The sequence below is a fragment of the Chiloscyllium plagiosum genome, chromosome 10 (assembly GCF_004010195.1).
Source record: "Chiloscyllium plagiosum isolate BGI_BamShark_2017 chromosome 10, ASM401019v2, whole genome shotgun sequence".
NCBI classification, from domain to species: Eukaryota; Metazoa; Chordata; class Chondrichthyes; order Orectolobiformes; family Hemiscylliidae; genus Chiloscyllium; species Chiloscyllium plagiosum.
The window spans coordinates 51359876-51378426 of NC_057719.1; the positions used below are offsets into that span (position 1 = coordinate 51359876).

General features: G+C 43.0%; 1 protein-coding gene across 1 annotated transcript in view; it reads right to left on the reverse strand.

Moving 5' to 3' along the window:
• Window positions 1–822: 822 nt before the first annotated feature.
• The window catches only part of LOC122553650 (potassium channel subfamily K member 16-like), a 70917-nt gene continuing 53188 nt past the window's right edge, over window positions 823–18551 (reverse strand). Inside the window, exon 5 of the mRNA XM_043697778.1 lies at window positions 823–1112. Coding sequence (XP_043553713.1) covers window positions 1048–1112 — 65 coding nt within the window. The 3' untranslated portion in view covers window positions 823–1047. The remainder of the gene's footprint in view (window positions 1113–18551) is intronic.

An 18551-nucleotide genomic window follows, 5' to 3' on the forward strand; every position in this document is an offset into this window, starting at 1 on the left:
TGGGAACAGTGTGTCCGGGAGCAGTGCATGGGAATCCCTGGAGCAGTGTGAACAGTGAGCCCTGCAGCAGTGTGTGGGGAGCCCTGGGGCAGTGCGAGGTGTGAGCCCTGGAGCAGTGCGTTGGGAGCTCTGGAGCAGTGCGAACAGTGAGCCCTGCAGCAGTGTGAACAGTGAGCCCTGGTGCAGTGTGAACAGTGAACCCTGGAGCAGTGCTTTGGGAGCCCTGGAGCAGTGTGAACAGTGTGCCCTGGTGCACTGCGAACAGTGAACCCTGGAGCAGCTTTGAGAGCCCTGGAGCAGCGTGTACAGTGATCCCTGGAGCAGTGTGTGGAGCGCAGGAACAGGGTGAGCAGTGAGCCCTGGCACAGTGCGTGGGGAGCCCTGGAACTGAGTGAGCTGTGAGTTCTGGAACAGTGCGTGGGTAGCCCTGGCACAGGGCATGCAGTGTGCCTTGGAGCAGTGTGTGGGGAGCCTCGGAAGGAGGTGCAGTGATCCCTGGAGCAGTGCGTGGGCTTCGAGTCCCGGAACAGTATGTGGGGAAGAAGCCCCAGAGCATCAAATAGGTAGTGAGTCAGGGCAGAGAGACAGCCCTGATATTTACCTTGGAGCAGCTGAGTACCGGTATGGAGAACACTGGCACTTGGGGTGGTGCGGGGATGGCTGTTGGACTGGGGTCTGGCGTGGGTGGTCAGACCATGTGCAGACGTCCTGCGCTGAGCTGCTACACTGTAATGTCTATTTGAAATTTCCTATCTTACTACAATGTCAACCCTTTAATGATATCCTTTTAAAATTATTTTTCACCTCTGCAAGTAACACAACTACTTTTATTGCTCTGCTGTCTCCAAGAATTGTACCTAGGTACTTGTATCTTAGATGTCACCATGAGAAGGCAGACATTGTAAAAGCTTTTTCTTGTACCCCTACAATGGAGTACTTGTGATAATAACAGGATATTGTATATTGAAAGTGAGAAGCACAATTAGAGATGATGCTACTTTCAGCTTTGATGACAAGCAGTTCAGCAAATGGGCACCACAATAATGATCAGCACCATCTCCACATGCAAGGACATGCAAATGATTCTATTTCCAGTTGTGTACCACTTTGTGCTGTAAAAGAGGGGAGAGTGTGTCAGTTAGTCTGTTTGGGTGAGGTGGCTGTCATATTTGAACAGATTGGCATTCCATCTGTGGCACAATGCATTTCAAAATTGTGTGAATTTCCATGTTACTCTTGCAATGGTTGAAAAATTGTATTGCCAATTTACAAATTGTATGTTTCAGAAATATTTAAATTTTGGGGAGTTTTTTGCCCCCTGTTTGTCAGGTTTTCTATCCTGTCTTCCCTCCACACACTTAATGTTTCTTCATGCCACAGGCCTATTTTTATCAAGAGACCAGGCAATGACCTGCACTCAGGTCCCAGCTGTATTTTCTTACCAGGCAGTGGGGGAAGTGCTTTTGTGTCTGCTAATTCGGGATCTAATCCCATTGGGAGGCACAAGTGTTCCATCAGCACCTCCCCCAGCAGGCTTTGCTGAGGTCAGGAGCTCACTCTGCACAGAATATCTGAGAATGACCTGACCTCTGCCATTCTGAGCAAGTCACAATGTGGTGAAAGCAAGCAGAGATAACAATCAATTTCCAAGGACCCCAGAAAATTACATGCGCTTCAGATTTTTAATAGAAAACAATTATTCAATTTTCAAACATGGAATATGTTATTGAGGTAAAAAGGGGGATAGTTTATTAACTGCAGACTCAAAAATACTTCCTTTGCAAAAAAATACCAGATGGTCATTATACATCTACAATGACAATCAATTCACACATCTCAAAGAACTAGGATGTCACTTTGTCAACATAATTTTATTTCTGCAATTGTGAAGTGCAGATTTGTGGTTGACAATGACTCAAGGGATACAAAAGGATTACAAGCTTTGCTAATGATATACAGCAATTTCTTCGATAATAATTCAACACAGGCAAGGAACTGCACCGAGTATGCAGAGAGGGAGCTATAGTGAATATTGGCTTGGATTTTCCAATGGCCAGTTCGTTGTTTCTGCAGCAGAGATAGGAGTGCACATCCAGACCCAGCAGAATCTCTGACAGAGCATTCTCCAATAGAATTGCGTGGAAAATTAAAGATCCCAATGGGCATTTCCATCCACCTGGAGCTCTTTGAAAATATTCACTTCAATTGCAGAATTCAGAGCGTTCTGTTGCAGTTAAGTTGACTGGCTAAATTACCATTCACACCCACCTATACCTCCTCCAGGCCTACACATCTTCCAAACCACCACCCAGACCCTGATTTGACATTTGCACTCGCCACCAGACCGAACCACTCCCTCCAGTCCCTGACCCTCAGCTTCTGCCACCCCCACCCCTGACACTCCCCTTCCCTGTGACCTAACAATCCCCCTCTCAGAGATCCAACTTAATCCTTTCCCTGGGACCCGAATCCCCTTCTCCCTCCAGTAACAAAACCCCCTCTCAGCCTTGAACCCCAATTCACCATCCCCATTGAGACTTGACACATCCCTTCCCTCAGGACTTCATACTCACCCTCTGATCCCTGGCACTCCACACACACAAGCTCTCTACTGTGATACAATACTCCCCTCTCATCCCAGGACCCGATGCAATCCCTCCTCCCTGTGATACAATATTCTCCCCACCCCCTGATACTCTACACCCGTCTTCTCCGGCACTGATACATCGAGACCAAATGCCCTTCTCATGCTGTTCCCGATATCCTCTCTCATTTGGATAATGACCATCCACCCTGTCCACTGGGACCCAACTCACCCATCTCATCCAGGAGTTGATAGCCCTCTCCATCCACTCATAAACTGATACTCAGTCTCTCCCACTTCTGGATTCAACACATGTTCTCTCTCCCTGGGATCTGACACTACCTACCTCTCTGGGAGCCGACACCCCCTCTTACCCCAATATCCGACATCCAGGCCCTGACAACTCACCTCCGCTGGACCCAACACCCTCTTTCACCCTGACACTCCTCTGCTCTGCCATTAGATTCGACAATCTCTCTTTCCCCAAGTCCTGACGCCCCCTTGGCGAAATGAAACCCCGTCCTACTCACCACATCCAATAAACTTCATCCATCCTAACCTATCCAAACAGTCACTTACCTGGTACCCTTACAACTTGTGCCCATTTGGACTATGCTCTTTTTGACATCCTAACTACCTAGCACCATGATTTTGTATAAATCTGGCATTCTACCTTCCTGGCACCCTACTTACCTAGCACCCAACCTTCCTGGCACCCTGGTAACCTTTTAAACCTGTCATTCTGGCACCCACTTAACCTGGCACACTTCCCACTCTTCACCCTTCCAACCTGGCACCCTAACCTTATCCTTATCCTTTCACAGAAGCTGTAAAAGTGGGGGTCTGTACTGCTGGACATTTAAAGCACAGAATATGGCAACCATTGTCGTGAAAAAGGGTGAGTAATTTGCCTCCCCCCTAACTAACCTCCAGAACACAGTCCAAAAAATATCTGCTCCACATTTCTGCAGGAGATACCCTCTGAACCCCCTGCCAGAAATGTAGAACTCTTTCTTAACTTAAGTAATTTGAAGCAGAATGGCAATCTGACTGTGATTGCCACTCCTAGGAAAATCTGGCCATTAATTCTCAAAAGTTAAAATGATCGACTGTGGATGAATTACAAAATCCATGATTTATGGTCGTACTTTCATATTGCTGTCATATTGTCGCACCATTATCCAAGTATAATGCTGACTGAAACATCCACGGCATTGTCCAAAGCAAGCTCTGAGTGAAGACATTTGGCTGACTCAGAAAGCAGGCAAATTTCAGTCTTATATAAATAACATTCTACAATTGTTTAAAATCAGCCCACTGGTTCATCACTAATCTCAGTGCCAACAGGGCAACACTGCTTACGGAATGGACCAGAAGTCCCTACAGATTAGATTCCCTACAGTGTGGAAACAGGCCCTTTGGCCCAACCAGTCCACACCGACCCTCCGAAGAGTAACCCACCCAGACCTATTTGCCTCTGACTAACTGACCTAACACTATGGGGCAATTTAGTACGGCCAATTCACCTGATCTGCACATCTTTGGACTGTGGGAAGAAACCAGAGCACCCGGAGGAAACCCACACAGACACAGTGAGAATGTGCAAACACCACACAGACAATCACCCAAGGCTAGAATCGAACCTGGTACCCTGGTGCTGTGAGGCAGTAGTGCTAACCACTGAGCCATGGTACTTTAACCATACCCTCAATCAGCTTTCATTGCTCATTGAAGAAGCAACAAAGAGCTATATGGAATAAATTGGCTCAAAAATCCTTTTATTATGTCTTAAAAATGTAAATAATCTTAATAACTGAATACAACTTTGCTCACTAACTTTTATTATTATCTCCTGCTTGCCAATTCCCAATTCCAGGTCGTAGTCTCTCTTAATGTGGCTTCCCCCTTGATTCTCCCGTTTGTCCGTTCCATCCCTTGAACCTTCATCTTGAGCAAGAGCCTGGGAGAGGAACAAGGGGTGGTGTGTAGGAGAGTTAGAGGGAAGCAGTGAGCAGAAGGGATGGGTAGAAGTTGGAGAGGGAAGCAGTGGTTGGGAGATCAGTGAGCGTGAAGTTCAGGAAAGGATGTGAGGAGCAGGAGGATTGGGGAAAGTGGTATGCGGAAGATATAGTGAGCAGGGGGTCAAGGAGAGGAGATGGTGAGTCAGATGACTGGGGAGGGAGGTGCCAAGCCTGAGGGTTGGTGGTTACCAGAAAGTTCTAATATAGTTTTTGGTTTTGCATGAGTGAATTTGGCAATTAATTTCATCTGACTAATCATGTTAGACTCTACACAGTTACCATTCTATCATGGAAGAATTGATCAGTTCTTTTTTTGTGGCAGATACTGGCAGGAAGCTTCATTTAATCACCAGTGTAGCTGTAATAAATAGGAGTGTTGCCTGGCTGAACAATGGTACAATTTAGAGGAACATGGGTCTGGATATTGCATCCACCAGTTGGTATGTTTTGGGTGAGGGGACTTGTAATGTAGGCTGCACAGCCAGCCCACCATATTCCCACACCCCTGAACTCACCTTCATAGCACGGAGGGTGGTGAGCATTGAAATTAGCACCCTGTCAACAAAACATAGAATTAGGGATTGACTGAGCTGGTTAAAAGCTCAAACAACCTCTATTACTACATTGCCCACACAATAATGAAGAGTCAGGTTGTTGTGGAGTTAGCTGATCCAGAGGTGTGTCTGAGTCGGGTGATTAAAAATAACTATGCATGACATGGGCAGAGGGAGAGGGAGATTTAAACTGCATAAAACCGCAGAATGTAAGGGGGTTGCTATCATTTAGAGAGCTCCTTACCCATCAGGGCACATGTTGAGAATATATCCCACTACTTCCTTCCCACCTGCACATTCTTAAAAAGCCACCACTCTTGCCTCCTTCTCCCATTATGGAGATTATGGAAGATGATGTTGTAGGTTTAAAAACAAGTTATTGGAACCCATTGTGAACACTGTCCTCAATACTGCTGGGACGATGCTAGACATACTAGCATCATGTGTGCACGTTCAGGGCAGCCTTACCAATTGGTTTTTCAATTGATCGATTGTGTGGGTTCAAGAGAGCTCATCATACAAAACAAATTCTTGATTGGTTCCTGGGTAAGTGGCTACAGACTTGTGCTTATACAATAGTGCAGAAATATCCAGCCTGTGTGGAGAAGTTACAGAAAATCTCTTAGCAGATGTTCTCACATTGCTTCCCTGCAAACTATTCTCTTTAAGCTCCTTGGTGAGAAGGAAAACAGGGAAAACCAACACTTTCACAGGCACTGAAAGTGGGAGGTTCTCAACCAATGTATGAAAGATAGCATCGGTGTGCCACAAACATTGCCTTGTCAGCAGAGAATTGGAAGATTTTGAAAGAAAGCTGAAAGAAAACAACTCCCCACCATCTGTGATTAGAACTTGTTTCTCTGATTATTTCTTCGTTCCCTCTCTCCCCTTCATAATGTGTACCTTGTCTTTTTTCATTGTGTGTCTGTTTATATTTGTATGGAATTTTAAAAAAAATGTAGATTTAAGTTATAGATTGTAACTTAACTCATGTATCTTTCTTGCCATTGATTAACAATAGTTTGATTTCCAGCAATAGTGATTTTCTTTTCAATTAAAAACCTGATGTGCACATTACGCAGTTGATAAAATTGGATATTTCAGTAGGTTAATCAGACTTTCACATTTGTGATGACTCCAAGAATAGTGAGGCTAGTACTAGTGCACTACTCCAGTGAGTCATGACCAGCAGTTCCTCTCATTTATGTTGCCCATTATAAATTAAGCTCTTTGTGTTGTACCAGCTTCTAGAAGCAGAAGCTGATATATCAGCATGCTGGTTAGGTTGCACACCATTGTTGGTGACAGTAAATACAAGCTGTTTGTGCATGTTCAACCTAAGGATAATAAAGGAAAGTAGCCAAGGGATTACCTTTTCTGCCCTGGTCAGATCAATTAACCTTTTCTGGTGCTTGTGATTAACTTAACTACTAAGGTATTTCTCCTCTGCTTATTCAGGAATGCCTATAGTCTACCTTCAGATTAATTAATTAACCTTCTTTCCTGCCTTCCTGCAGTTCTGTGTTCCCTTCTGCTAGGTACATCTTTGGAAGGTTTATTTTGAAAGAGCCTCAGAATTACGCATGATTCTCCAATTGAGCTACCCGACATTCAATTCACTATAACTAACAATGTTTAAATTAGCTATAACTTTCTCATCTGGTTTCTGAAATCATCAGCTATGCTTGGGTGTTTAAAGACAGCACTCAAAATTATTTAATGCCTCCAGAACACCTATATCTTACATGGATGGGATTCATTGAATTGTCTTGGGATTTAGAAATGAAATAACTGAAAAACTTTAGGCAGGTTCAGAGTCACAAAAGATTGCCGGATACATGCCATGTTCCAGGTGGAAATTTTGTTGTCTGTGGATTTTTGCTCATTTTAAAATGTCATAGAGACGTACAGCACGGAATCGGACCCTTCGGTCCAACTAATCCACGCTAACCAGATATCCTAAAGTAATCTAGTCCCAGTTGACAGCATTTGGTCTATATCCCTCTAAACCTTCCCATTCATGTATCCATCCAGATGTCCTTTAAATGTTGTAATTATATCAGCCTCACCACTTCCTTTGGCAGTTCGTTCCATACATGCACCACCTTCTGTGTGAAAAAGTTGCCCCTTAGGTCCCTTTCATATCTTTCCCCTCTCACCATAAACCTATGTCCTCTAGCTCCGGACTCCCCCACCCCCTGGGAAAAGACTTTGCTTATTTATCTTATCTATGCCCCTCATGATTTTATAAACCTTTGTAAGGTCACCCCTTATTCTCCAAGGCTCCTGGAAAAATAGCCCCAGCCTATTCAGCCTCTCTCTATAGCTCAAACCCTCCAACCGTGGCAACATCCTTGTAAATCTTTTATGTTTCAAATTTCATGATATCCTTCCTTTAGCAGGAAGACCAGAATTGCACACAATATTCCAAAAGTGGCCAAAGCAATGTCCTGTACAGCCACAACATGACCTTCCAACTCCTGTACTTAATACTCTGACCAGAAAGGCTGTCTTTTAAACTTAACACTATTATTGCTCTTAGCCATTTGCTGGTTATAATTGATGTGCTTGATACTGGAGGGTACAAAAAAAATTACACTAGCAAATGGATATTTTGCACATATCATTCGCAAAACTTATAACAATCAAATTGTACCCTGCTGTGAGTTACTTTCAGTTCTAGAATTGCTGTTGTTGTTACCCCTGGCTCAATTCAAAACAATGTTAGCTACGCACGCATTCTTTGTTTGTACTGCAGAAAATAGCAAAGAGATTTCATTAAGACTATTTAATGCTGCATGACACAAGTATCCAGACGTTTGGGAGACTGCTAGTCTACTGTTTAGAAGGGAGATATTTTTCTCCATTAGACTGAAAAATTCAACAATCTGATTGGAAAATAAATTAAAATGTTATAAATGACATAACAACAAAACAGGGAATATATCAAGACTTCATCAGGCAAAGACAAAATGAGTGTAGTTTCTGTATGAGTTACTTGTTTGTTGTCTGGCAGCTTGGTCTATGAATATTTGTCTGTAAGTGTAAAACAAAGCCAAATGCACATCCTTGGATGCTATCCTTGGATAGCTGTACAATACATTGAGAACAATAGAAAATTGAGTGGTCTCAAATGATACTCTGAGACTCAAAGTGACTCTGGTAAGATTAATATAAACATACGAGAGGGCAGGAGTAGCAAATTATGCAGTAAATACTGCATTCTGAGAATAAATCCAAATTCAGATCGTCATATATTAAAATATACATTGGGAATGTTATAAATAGCTCATTTAAATTCCAGGAAATACATATCTGAGAGGAGGTAAATTTTTCTTTTTACTTATATCACCACAACTTGTTCCATGGTTTTAATTAAAGCTTGTTCACTTTTGTGCATGCATCTTTTATCTGTCATAATTCAAATTGAGCAGTTTGCTCACATCAATTATCAATTGCCTCTCAGCACTCCAAAAAACTGGAATCTTAACCTCTGCCAATTGCCATCGTTTCTGTTAAAATATATTCAGTTCTTAAAGCTTAATTTTTGTATTCATTCAAGTGAATCTGATCATTGGAGACTGGGCTGACATTTATTGTCCCTCCCTATTGGCCTTATAGAAGGCAGGACTGAGCTTTCTTCTTGAATCAGTGCTATCCTCTGGGTGTAGAGCAACCAAGGTGTTCTTGGAAAGTGAGTTCCAGGATTTAGAACAGTAATATTGAGGGGAATCTTATGTTTTATCCGAGGTATGTCAAGATTTATGGAAGGTTTTTCACCACGAGGCCTAGTGAATATTCTTGCTGCAAATGTGCAGCATTAACTACCAATCCCACCCTGTTGCATTCCTCACATTCAACGCCAGCCTCAAGTTACCATGTGCCGTTCCCAGAAAACTCACCACTCAATGGATATCCATTAAAAGACCAGAATTCCTTGCACTTGCACCTTCTTTCAAAGGCTTCTGTGCACCAGGATAAGTGTTAGCAATCTGGCATTGCCTCTTATCTGCAATGTTATGGTACATCAACCACAAATCATCACTGCCCATGACTCTCACTGGCATGGCTGAGATTCCTGACACTTACAACTCTAATCCCTCATGCTCATCACTGTGCAACCAATTGGCTATGCATTTTACCCGTCTGCAGGTACATCCACCCGAAAATCCTGTAAGTCAGAGCTATCCTGTCCCCATTGACCACTATAGACCCACAACTTGATATTGTCCAGTCAGGTAACTTCATATAGAGGCAAACAAATAGATCAGTCCAAACACTAAGCTTTTATTTACAGTGTGCAACAGGGACAACAAACAAAACCTATAGAGGCTGAAGATCACCTGACAATGTAAACTAGATTTTGGTATCATGACCAACGAATATTTTCCAGTTTACCTAGCACTCAGCTCTCATTTATTGGAAACAGTTGTCAATGAGGTTCTGTCAGACTTATGGTGCCCATCACAGCCAAACTCTGTCATTGACAAGGACAGCTTCCTCCTCCTCAATGTCCCTAACTTCCTCCTTAGAAGACTGTTTGCACTTCCTCCAGCACCTAAGCATCTATCACATCACCTCATAGCCTGCTCCAATTGTGCAGATCATTGTATATCAGGATGATGTAGCACACAATGTCTAGACCATACTGGGGCAAATGTTAATTGCCATCCATCAACCTAAGCCTAGTTGTTGTGACCTTGCTGCATATGGGCATGGAGTGCTTCATTATCTGACAGTCATAAATTGTACATTGCGTAATTATTACCAAATATTCTCACTTCTGTCCATGTGATGGAGGGAAGGTCATTGATGAAACCACTAAAAATGATAAGGCCTAAGGCACTCCCCTGAGGAACTCCTACAGAGATATGTTGGAGTTGAGTTGAGTGACCTTCAATAGCCTCAGCTATTTTCCTTTGTGATAGGTATAGCTCCAACCAGTGGAGTTTTCCCCATTATTCTAATTGATTCCAACTACTTAAGTTTGCTCAAGCTCTTTGATGCCACACTCAGTCAATTGTTACCTTTATTCAAGGGCAGTCACACTCTCCTCACCTTTGGAATAGAGCTTTTTTTTAATGTTTGCACCAAGGTTGCAGTAAGGTTAGAGGTTCCATGCCCCTGATGAAACTCAAATTGAACTAAGTGATCAGGTTATTCCTTTGCAACTGTTGTTTGACAGTACTGTCCATGTTCCCTTCTATCACTTCATTGTTGATCAAGAGTAGACTGATGGAGCAGTCATTGGTTGTGCTGGATTTGTTCTACTTTTTGTGTATAGGACATACCTGAGCAATTTTTCACATTTGTTGGTTATATACCAGCGTCGAGAGTGTGGTGCTGGAAAAGCACAGGAGCAGGAGGATCGACATTTCAGATATAAACCCTTTATCAGGCAGTCCTGATGAAGGGCTTATGCCTGAAACGTCGATTCTCCTGCTCCTCGGATGCTGCCTGACCTGCTGTGCTTTTCCAGCACCACACTCTCAATGCTGATCTCCAGCATCTGCAGTCCTCACTTTCTCCCGGTTATATACCAGTGTTTACCTGGTACGGGTATGGCAATTTCTGGAGCACAATTCTTCAGTACTATTGCCAAAATGTTGTCAGAGCTAATAACCTTTGCATTATCCAGTGTCTTTGGCCATTTCTTAACACGATGTGGAGTGAATTGAATTAGCTGAAGACTGACCTCTGAGATTATAGGAACCTCTGGAAGAGACTGCAATGGATAATCCCTCAGCATTTCTAGCTAAAGATAAATGCAAATACTTCAGCCTTATCTTTTACACCATTTTGCTGGGCTCCCCAATTGATGAGGATGAGGATATTTTTGGAGCATTCTCCTTCTGTTAGTTGATTAACTGTCCATCACCATTTATGACTGGATGTGACAGGACTGCTGAGTTTCGATTTGATCTGTTGGTTGTGGGATCACATAGCCTTGTCTATTGTTGTTTCTGCTGATGTGTTGTAGTTCCACCAATTTGGCACTTCAGTTTTGAGTATGGTTTGTGCTACTGCCACCCTCCTCATTGAGCCTTGGCTGATCTTCTATCCTGATAGTAATTGTAGAGTGGGAATATGTTCTTCCACTGAGGTTCAACATTGATTGCCAGCATTTGCTGTTCTTTTGTTTTGTTTAATGTTAAGCTGGAATTGATTCTACTGATCTAACAAAATAAGTAAAGTCAATTGAATGCAAAAGCATATATGTTCAGATTAAAACTTATGTGTTTAGTGATCTGGGTCCCTAAACAGGAAGAAAATTAAAATATTATTTGGGTTTTCTTCCCCTGCATGATAAAGGGAGCATTAATAGTGCACTGGTTCAATCCTTTTGTTCAAAATGACAGAAGAAAAATAACTGAAGAATGATCTTCATCAAATTGTATGTGCTTCCTGGAGCATAAGCTGTTTTCTTTTGTTCAAAAGTTGGATTTGGCCTGATAAAATCATAAGGGAGCAAGGCGTGTGGAATTTCAGCATAGCAACTACAAAGGGATGTGGGGGTGTTGTAACAGGCTTGGTTTTTCATTCAGTAACATCGGACATTATAGAGAGGCATGACCTAGAATCAGATGTTGTAGTGTTTGTAAAATAATGTTCTTCAGATTAATTGTCATATTTTCTTTGTGATAACACCAATACAGTGAACATTATTTTGCAAACACATTCAGTGTTAACATGCATTTAATGTCATCCTGAATCTTTGTTTATTTGTTCATTCTTGGGATATGGGTTCTGTTGTATCCCAACCCTAATTGACGTGGAGAATGTAGTGGTGAACCGATGTGTGGGCTCAGAGGGTATCTTGTACGTAATGTACAAGCCCATGTATGTGCTTCCTGGAGCATAAAGAAGCCTTCTCTGGGAAGCAAGGGAGGAGATTGCAGAGCCATTGGCCTTGACTTTTATGTCCTCTTTGTCTACAGGAGTAGTGCCAGAAGACTGGAGGATAGCAAATGTGGTCCCCTTGTTCAAAAAGGGGAGTAGGGATAACCCTAGCAACTATAGGCCGGTGAGTCTCACTTCTGTTGTGGGCAAAGTCTTAGAGAGAATTGTAAGGGATAGGATTTATGAACATCTGGATAGGAATAATGTGATCAAGGATAGTCAGCATGGTTTTGTGAAGGGCAGGTCGTGCCTCACAAACCTTATTGAATTCTTTGAAAAGGTGACGAAGGAGGTTGATGAGGGGAAAGCGGTAGATGTGGTATATATGGATTTTAGTAAGGCGTTTGATAAGGCTCCCCATGGTAGGCTACTGCAGAAAATACGGAGATATGGCATTGAGGGTGAGTTGGAGGTTTGGATTAGGAATTGGCTGGATGGAAGAAGACAGAGGGTAGTAGTTGATGGCAAAGGTTCATCTTGGAGTGCCGTCACTAGCGGTATTCCGCAAGGATCTGTTTTGGGACCATTGCTGTTTGTCATTTTTATAAATGACATGGAAGAGGGGTTAGAAGGTTGGGTAAGCAAGTTTGCGGATGATACGAAAGACGGAGGAGTTGTTGACAGTGAGGAAGCATGTGGCAGGTTACAGAAGGATATAGAGAAGCTGCAGAGCTGGGCAGAAAGGTGGCAGATGGAATTCAATGTAGCTAAGTGCGAGGTGACTCACTTTGGGAAGAATAACAAAAAGATGGGGTACTGGGCTAATGGTCGGAGACGTGGTAGTGTGGATGAGCAGAGGGATCTTGGTGTCCATGTACACAGATCTCTGAAAGTTGCCACCCAGGTAAATAGTGCGGTGAGGAAGGCATATGGCGTACTGGCTTTTATTGGTAGAGGAATTGAGTTCCGGAGCCCTGAGGTCATGATGCAGTTGTATAAAACTCTGGTGCGGCCGCATCTGGAATATTGTGTGCAGTTTTGGTCGCCATACTATAGGAAGGATGTGGAGGCATTGGAACGGGTGCAGAGGAGGTTTACCAGGATGTTGCCTGGTATGGAAGGAAGATCGTATGAGGAAAGACGGAGACACTTGGGGCTGTTTTCATTAGAGAAAAGAAGGTTTAGGGGTGACTTGATTGAGGTGTACAAGATGATTAGGGGGTTAGATAGGGCCGACAGTATGAACCTTTTCCCGCGTATTGAGTCGGGTATTACAAGGGGGCATAGCTTTAAATTAAGGAGGGGTAGATATAGGACTGAAGTTAGGGGTAGGTTCTTCACTCAGCGAGACGTTAGTTCATGGAATGCCCTGCCAGTAACAGTGGTGGACTCTCCCTCTTTATGGGCACTTAAGCGGGCATTGGATAGGTATATGGAGGATAGTGGGTTAGTATAGGTTAGGTGGGCTTGGATCGGCGCAACATCGAGGGCCAAAGGGCCTGTACTGCGCTGTATTCTTCTATGTTCTATGTTCTATGTTCTATGTATCCATTGCTCTTATATTTCTGAGTGGCAGATGTCATGGATTTGGATAATGCTGTTCAAGGAGCTTTGCTGAGTTACCGCAATGCATCTTGTAGATAGTAGACAGTGTTGCCACTATGTGTCAAACATTATGGGAATGAATGTAGGAAGAGGTGGATAGGGAGCCAATCAAGAGGGTTGCTTTGTCCTGGATGGTGTCAAGCTTCTTGAGTGTTGTTGGAGCTGCACCCATCCTGGCAAGTGGGGAGTATTCCATTATACTCCGGCTTGTGCATGTAGATGGTGGACAGGCTTTGGGAAGTCAGGAGGTGAGTTACTTGTCACAGAATTCCTAGTTTCCTGCCTTGTAGGCATAGTGTTTATATGTCAGGTCCAGTTCCGTTTCACCGATAACCTGGAAGATGTTGAGAAAGGGAGATTCGGTGATAGCAATGCCATTGAAGTCCCGGGGAGAGAGTTCAATTCTGTGAGATTGGAATTTCATTTTGTAACATTTGTTCAATCAAAGTTGAAGAAGGATTTCATTATTTCTTTATAAATGAACAGTATTTTTAATCTCAAATAGTTTATTGGTGGCTTCCTTTAAAGGATTAATAACATGCTAAGATATAGGCTGTGAACATTGTTAGAAGGATTCCAACATGATTCCAACATGTGGACTGGGAAACAGCCAAGGGCCACTGTTTCAACATTCCTCTGCACTGTAATGTTAATCCAAAGATAGCATAGACCACACAGCAGAGAATTCTTATGTAGTTATTTATAAATCACTCTGTCACTCCTAATTGAAACAATCAGACATTCCATCTGTAAGACATGGATTAATTTGTCAACTGGACATATATTCGATGGCAACAGTTGTGCGTGCCTGGCGTTGCTATTTTATTTGAGGCTGTTGATCTTAATAAAACATTAATCGGTTTGTCAGACATAAACAATTTTATAGATTCCTTTTTTGAGTAGTTTCATGTTTTCTATGCAGTTTTATTTAGCCATTACAGAACATTACAGTATGACTTCAGAGGCAGTGTCGAGATGGGTATGGATCCCACTATTTCTATTCTCAAACCTCTGATATTATATGAATATTTTTGTGTGTGGTGGTTTGGATGTTAGGTTCATGTTTCTAGCAAGTTAGACCCACTACAACTTCTTAAAACTTGACAGCTGCACACCATATTTTATAAAATAGTTAGAAGAAATGCAAGTCATTGTTGTTAGGTGGGATTACTGCCTTTGAAAATAGTCATGGGAAATGATCATTTCAGAATCCTGCACACTACTTGCTTTGGCACGAACCTCTGCAGGACAACCTCCAAAGATATTGATAGGTTAAGTAAGTAAGCATAGTTTGGCAAATAGAGTATAGAAACATAGAAACATGGAAGATAGGAGTAGAAGTAGACTATTCAACACTTCGAGCCTGCTCCACCATTCAATTGAGCTCAGTACCCTTATTCCATCCACTGCCTTATCTTTTGACCCTTCAGCCACAAGAGAATACCTACCTCCTTCTTGAAAACACATAATCTTTTGACTTCAAGCACTTTCTATGGTAGTGAATTCCACAGGTTCACTGCTCTTTGAGTGAAGGAATGTTTTAGTCACTCTTGGGCTGGCCAGCATTTACTTCCCACCTTGAGAAGGTGAGCTGCCTCTTGAACCACTGCAGTCAATATGCTCTAGGTTGACCCACAATGGCCTTAAAGAGGGAATTAAAAGATTTTGACTCTGTGACAGTGAAGGAACAGTGATAAATTTCCAAATTAGGGTCATGAGTGGCTTGATGGTGGTGTTAGTCCCACGTATCAGCTGCCCTTGTCCTTCCAGACAGAAGTGAACATGGATTTGGTAGGTGTTGTCAAAGGATCATTGGTGAATTTCTTCAGTACATCTTGTAGATAGTACACACTGCTACTACTGAGCATCGGTGATGGAGGGAGTGCTTGTGTCCCAATCAAACAGGCTTCTTTGTCCTGATTGTGTCAAGTTTCTTGAGTATTGTTGATGCTGCATTCATCCAGACAGGTGGGGAGTATTCTATCATATTCCTAACTTTTGCCTTATCTATTGTGGACAAATTTTGGGAGTCAGGAGGTGAGTTACTTGCTGCAGTGTGCCTAGCCTCTGACCAACTCTTGTTGCCACCATGATTATGTAGCAAGCCCAGTTGAGTTCCTGGTCAATGATAATCCCTAGAATGTTGATAGTGGGCGATTCAGTGATAGTAACACCATTGAATGTCAAGAGGTCAAGTTGATGTCTTATTGGTGATGGTTATTACCTGGCATTTGCGTGGCATGCATTTTACTTGCGACTTTTCTACGCATGCCTGGATAAGTCCAGATCTCGTTGCGTTTGATCTGCTTCAATATCTGAAGACTCATAAATGTTGCTGAATATCATCCAATCATCGGCGAACATCCCTACTTCTGACCTTATGATCGAGGGAAGGTCATTAATGAAGCAGCTGAAGATGGCTGGGCCTGGGACACTACCCTGAGGAACTCCTGCAGAGGTGTCCTGTAGCTGAGATGACTGACCTACAAAAACCACAACCATCTTTCTATGTGCCAGGTATAATTCTTACCATTGGAGAGTTTGCTCCCAATATCCATTGACTCAAGTTTTGCCAGGGCTCCTTGATGCCACACTCAGTCAAATGCAGCCTTGATTCAAGGGCTTTTACTCTACCTCACTTCTGGAATTCAGCACTTTTATCCATGTTTGAACCAAGGCTGTAATGGGGTCAGGAGCTGAGCGACCCTGGCAGAACCCAAACTGGACGTCACTGAGCAGGTTATTGCTGAACACTGTTGATGACACCTTCCATCATTTTACTGATGAACAAGAGTGGACTGATTGGTCAGTAATTGGCCTGGTCGGATTTGTCCTGCTTTTTATGTACAGGACATACCTGGACAATTTTCCAAATTGTGGGTAGATGCCAGTGTTATGACTACACTGGAAAAGCTTGGCTAGGAGAGTGACAAATTCTGGAGCAAGTCTTCAGTACTATTGTTGGAATGTTGTCAGGGCCCATAGCCTTTGCAGTTTCCAGTTACTCCAACCATTTCTAGATATGATGTGGAATGAATTGAATTGCTGAAGATTGGTGTCTGTGATGCTGGAGACAACTGGAGGAGGCTGAGATGGATCATCCACTTTGCATTTCTGTCTGAAGATTGCTGTGAAAACTTTAGCCTTATCTTTTGCACTAATGTTTTGGCCTCTTCCAGCATTGGGGATAATGATATGTGTGGAGCTTCCTTCTACAGTGAGTCATTTAATTTCCCAGCACCATTCATGATGGAATGTGGCAAGACTGCAGAGCTTAGATCTGATCCATTGATTATGGGATTGCTTAGCTCTATCTATTACTTGCTGCTTATAATGTTTGGCATGTACATAGCCCTGTTTGGTAACTTCACCAGTTTGATACCTCATTTTTAGGTATGCACGATACTGCTCCACGCATGTCTTTTTATACTCTCCATTGAACCATGGTTGTTCCCCTGGCTTGAGTGGGGGATATGTTGGGCCATGAGGCTCCAGATTGTGCTAGAGTACAATTCTGCTTCTGCAGATGGCCCACAGCACTTCATGGATGCCCAGTCTTGAGTTTCTAGATTTGTTTGCAGTCTGTCCCGCTTAGTATGGTATACAATGGAAGGTATTCTCAATGTGAAGGTGGGACTTCATCTCCACAAAGACTGTGCGGTGGTCACTCTTACCACTCTTTTGGATGGATGTATCTGCAGTTGGCAGATTAGTAAGGTTGGTAAGAATAAGGTCAGGTTTGTTTCTCCCTCTTGCTGGTTGCCTTGCTACCTGCCACAGATCCAGTCTAGCAGATATTGATGTATTGATTTACTATTGTCACATGTAATGAAATATAGTGAAAACTGATGGTTTGTGTATTCTACAGGCAGACCGTAACATTCAAAGTGTATCAGAGTGCAAGATATAGTGTTACAGGATGTAAAGAAGGTGCAGAGAGAGAGAGAGAGAGAAAAATCAAAGCTAACATTTGAGAGGTCTGTTCAAAAGTCTGATAAGAGCAGGGAAGAAGCTGTTCTTGAATCTGTTTGTACGTGTATTCAAACTTTATTAAGATCTGCCCAAAGGAACAGGGTGGAAGAGAGTATAGCTCGGGTGGCAGGGGTCTTTGATTAGGTTGGCTGCTTTCCTGAGGCAGCGGGAAGTATAAATGGAGTCAATGGATTGAAGACTGGTTTGTGTGATGGACTCGGCTGTGTTCACGATTCTCTGTAGTTTCTTGTGGGAAGAGCAGTTGCCAAACCACACATCCAGATAGAGTGCCTATTATGGAGCGTCTATAAAAATTGGTAAGAGTCTTTCTGGATGTGCCAAATTTCCTTAGCCTCCTGAGGAAGTTATGTCTTTTCAGAACTAATCAGCTTGATCAACCTGCTGCTGAGCCAATCTTGGTGGTGGACATTGAAATCCTCCCCCCCAGAGTACATCTTGTGTCTTTGCCATCCTCAGTGCGCCCTCCAAATGTTGTTTAACATGGAGAAGTGCAGAGTCTTCAGCCAGAGGACAGTACGTGGTAATCAGCAGGAGGTTTCCTTGCCCATCTTTAACTTGAAGCCATGAGACATCATGAGGTATGGAGTCAATATTGAGGACTCCCAAGGCATCTCCCTCCCACCTGTACAGCACTGTGCCACGACCTCTGCTGGGTCTGTCCTGCCACTGGGACAGGGTATAACCAGGAATGGCGGTATCTGGGATATTGTCTTTATAGTATGGCTATGACAGGCTGTTGCTTGACTAATCTGTGAGACATCTCTCTCAATTTTAGCACTAGCCCCCAGATGGTAGTAAGGAGGATTTTGCAGGGTCAATGGAGCTGTTTTTGTCATTATCTTGTCTGGGGTCTGGGTGGTACATCCAATTTCATTCCTTTGTTGAGGCTTCATAGTGATTGATACAACTGAGTGCCATGTTATGCCATTTTAGACAATAGACAATAGACAATAG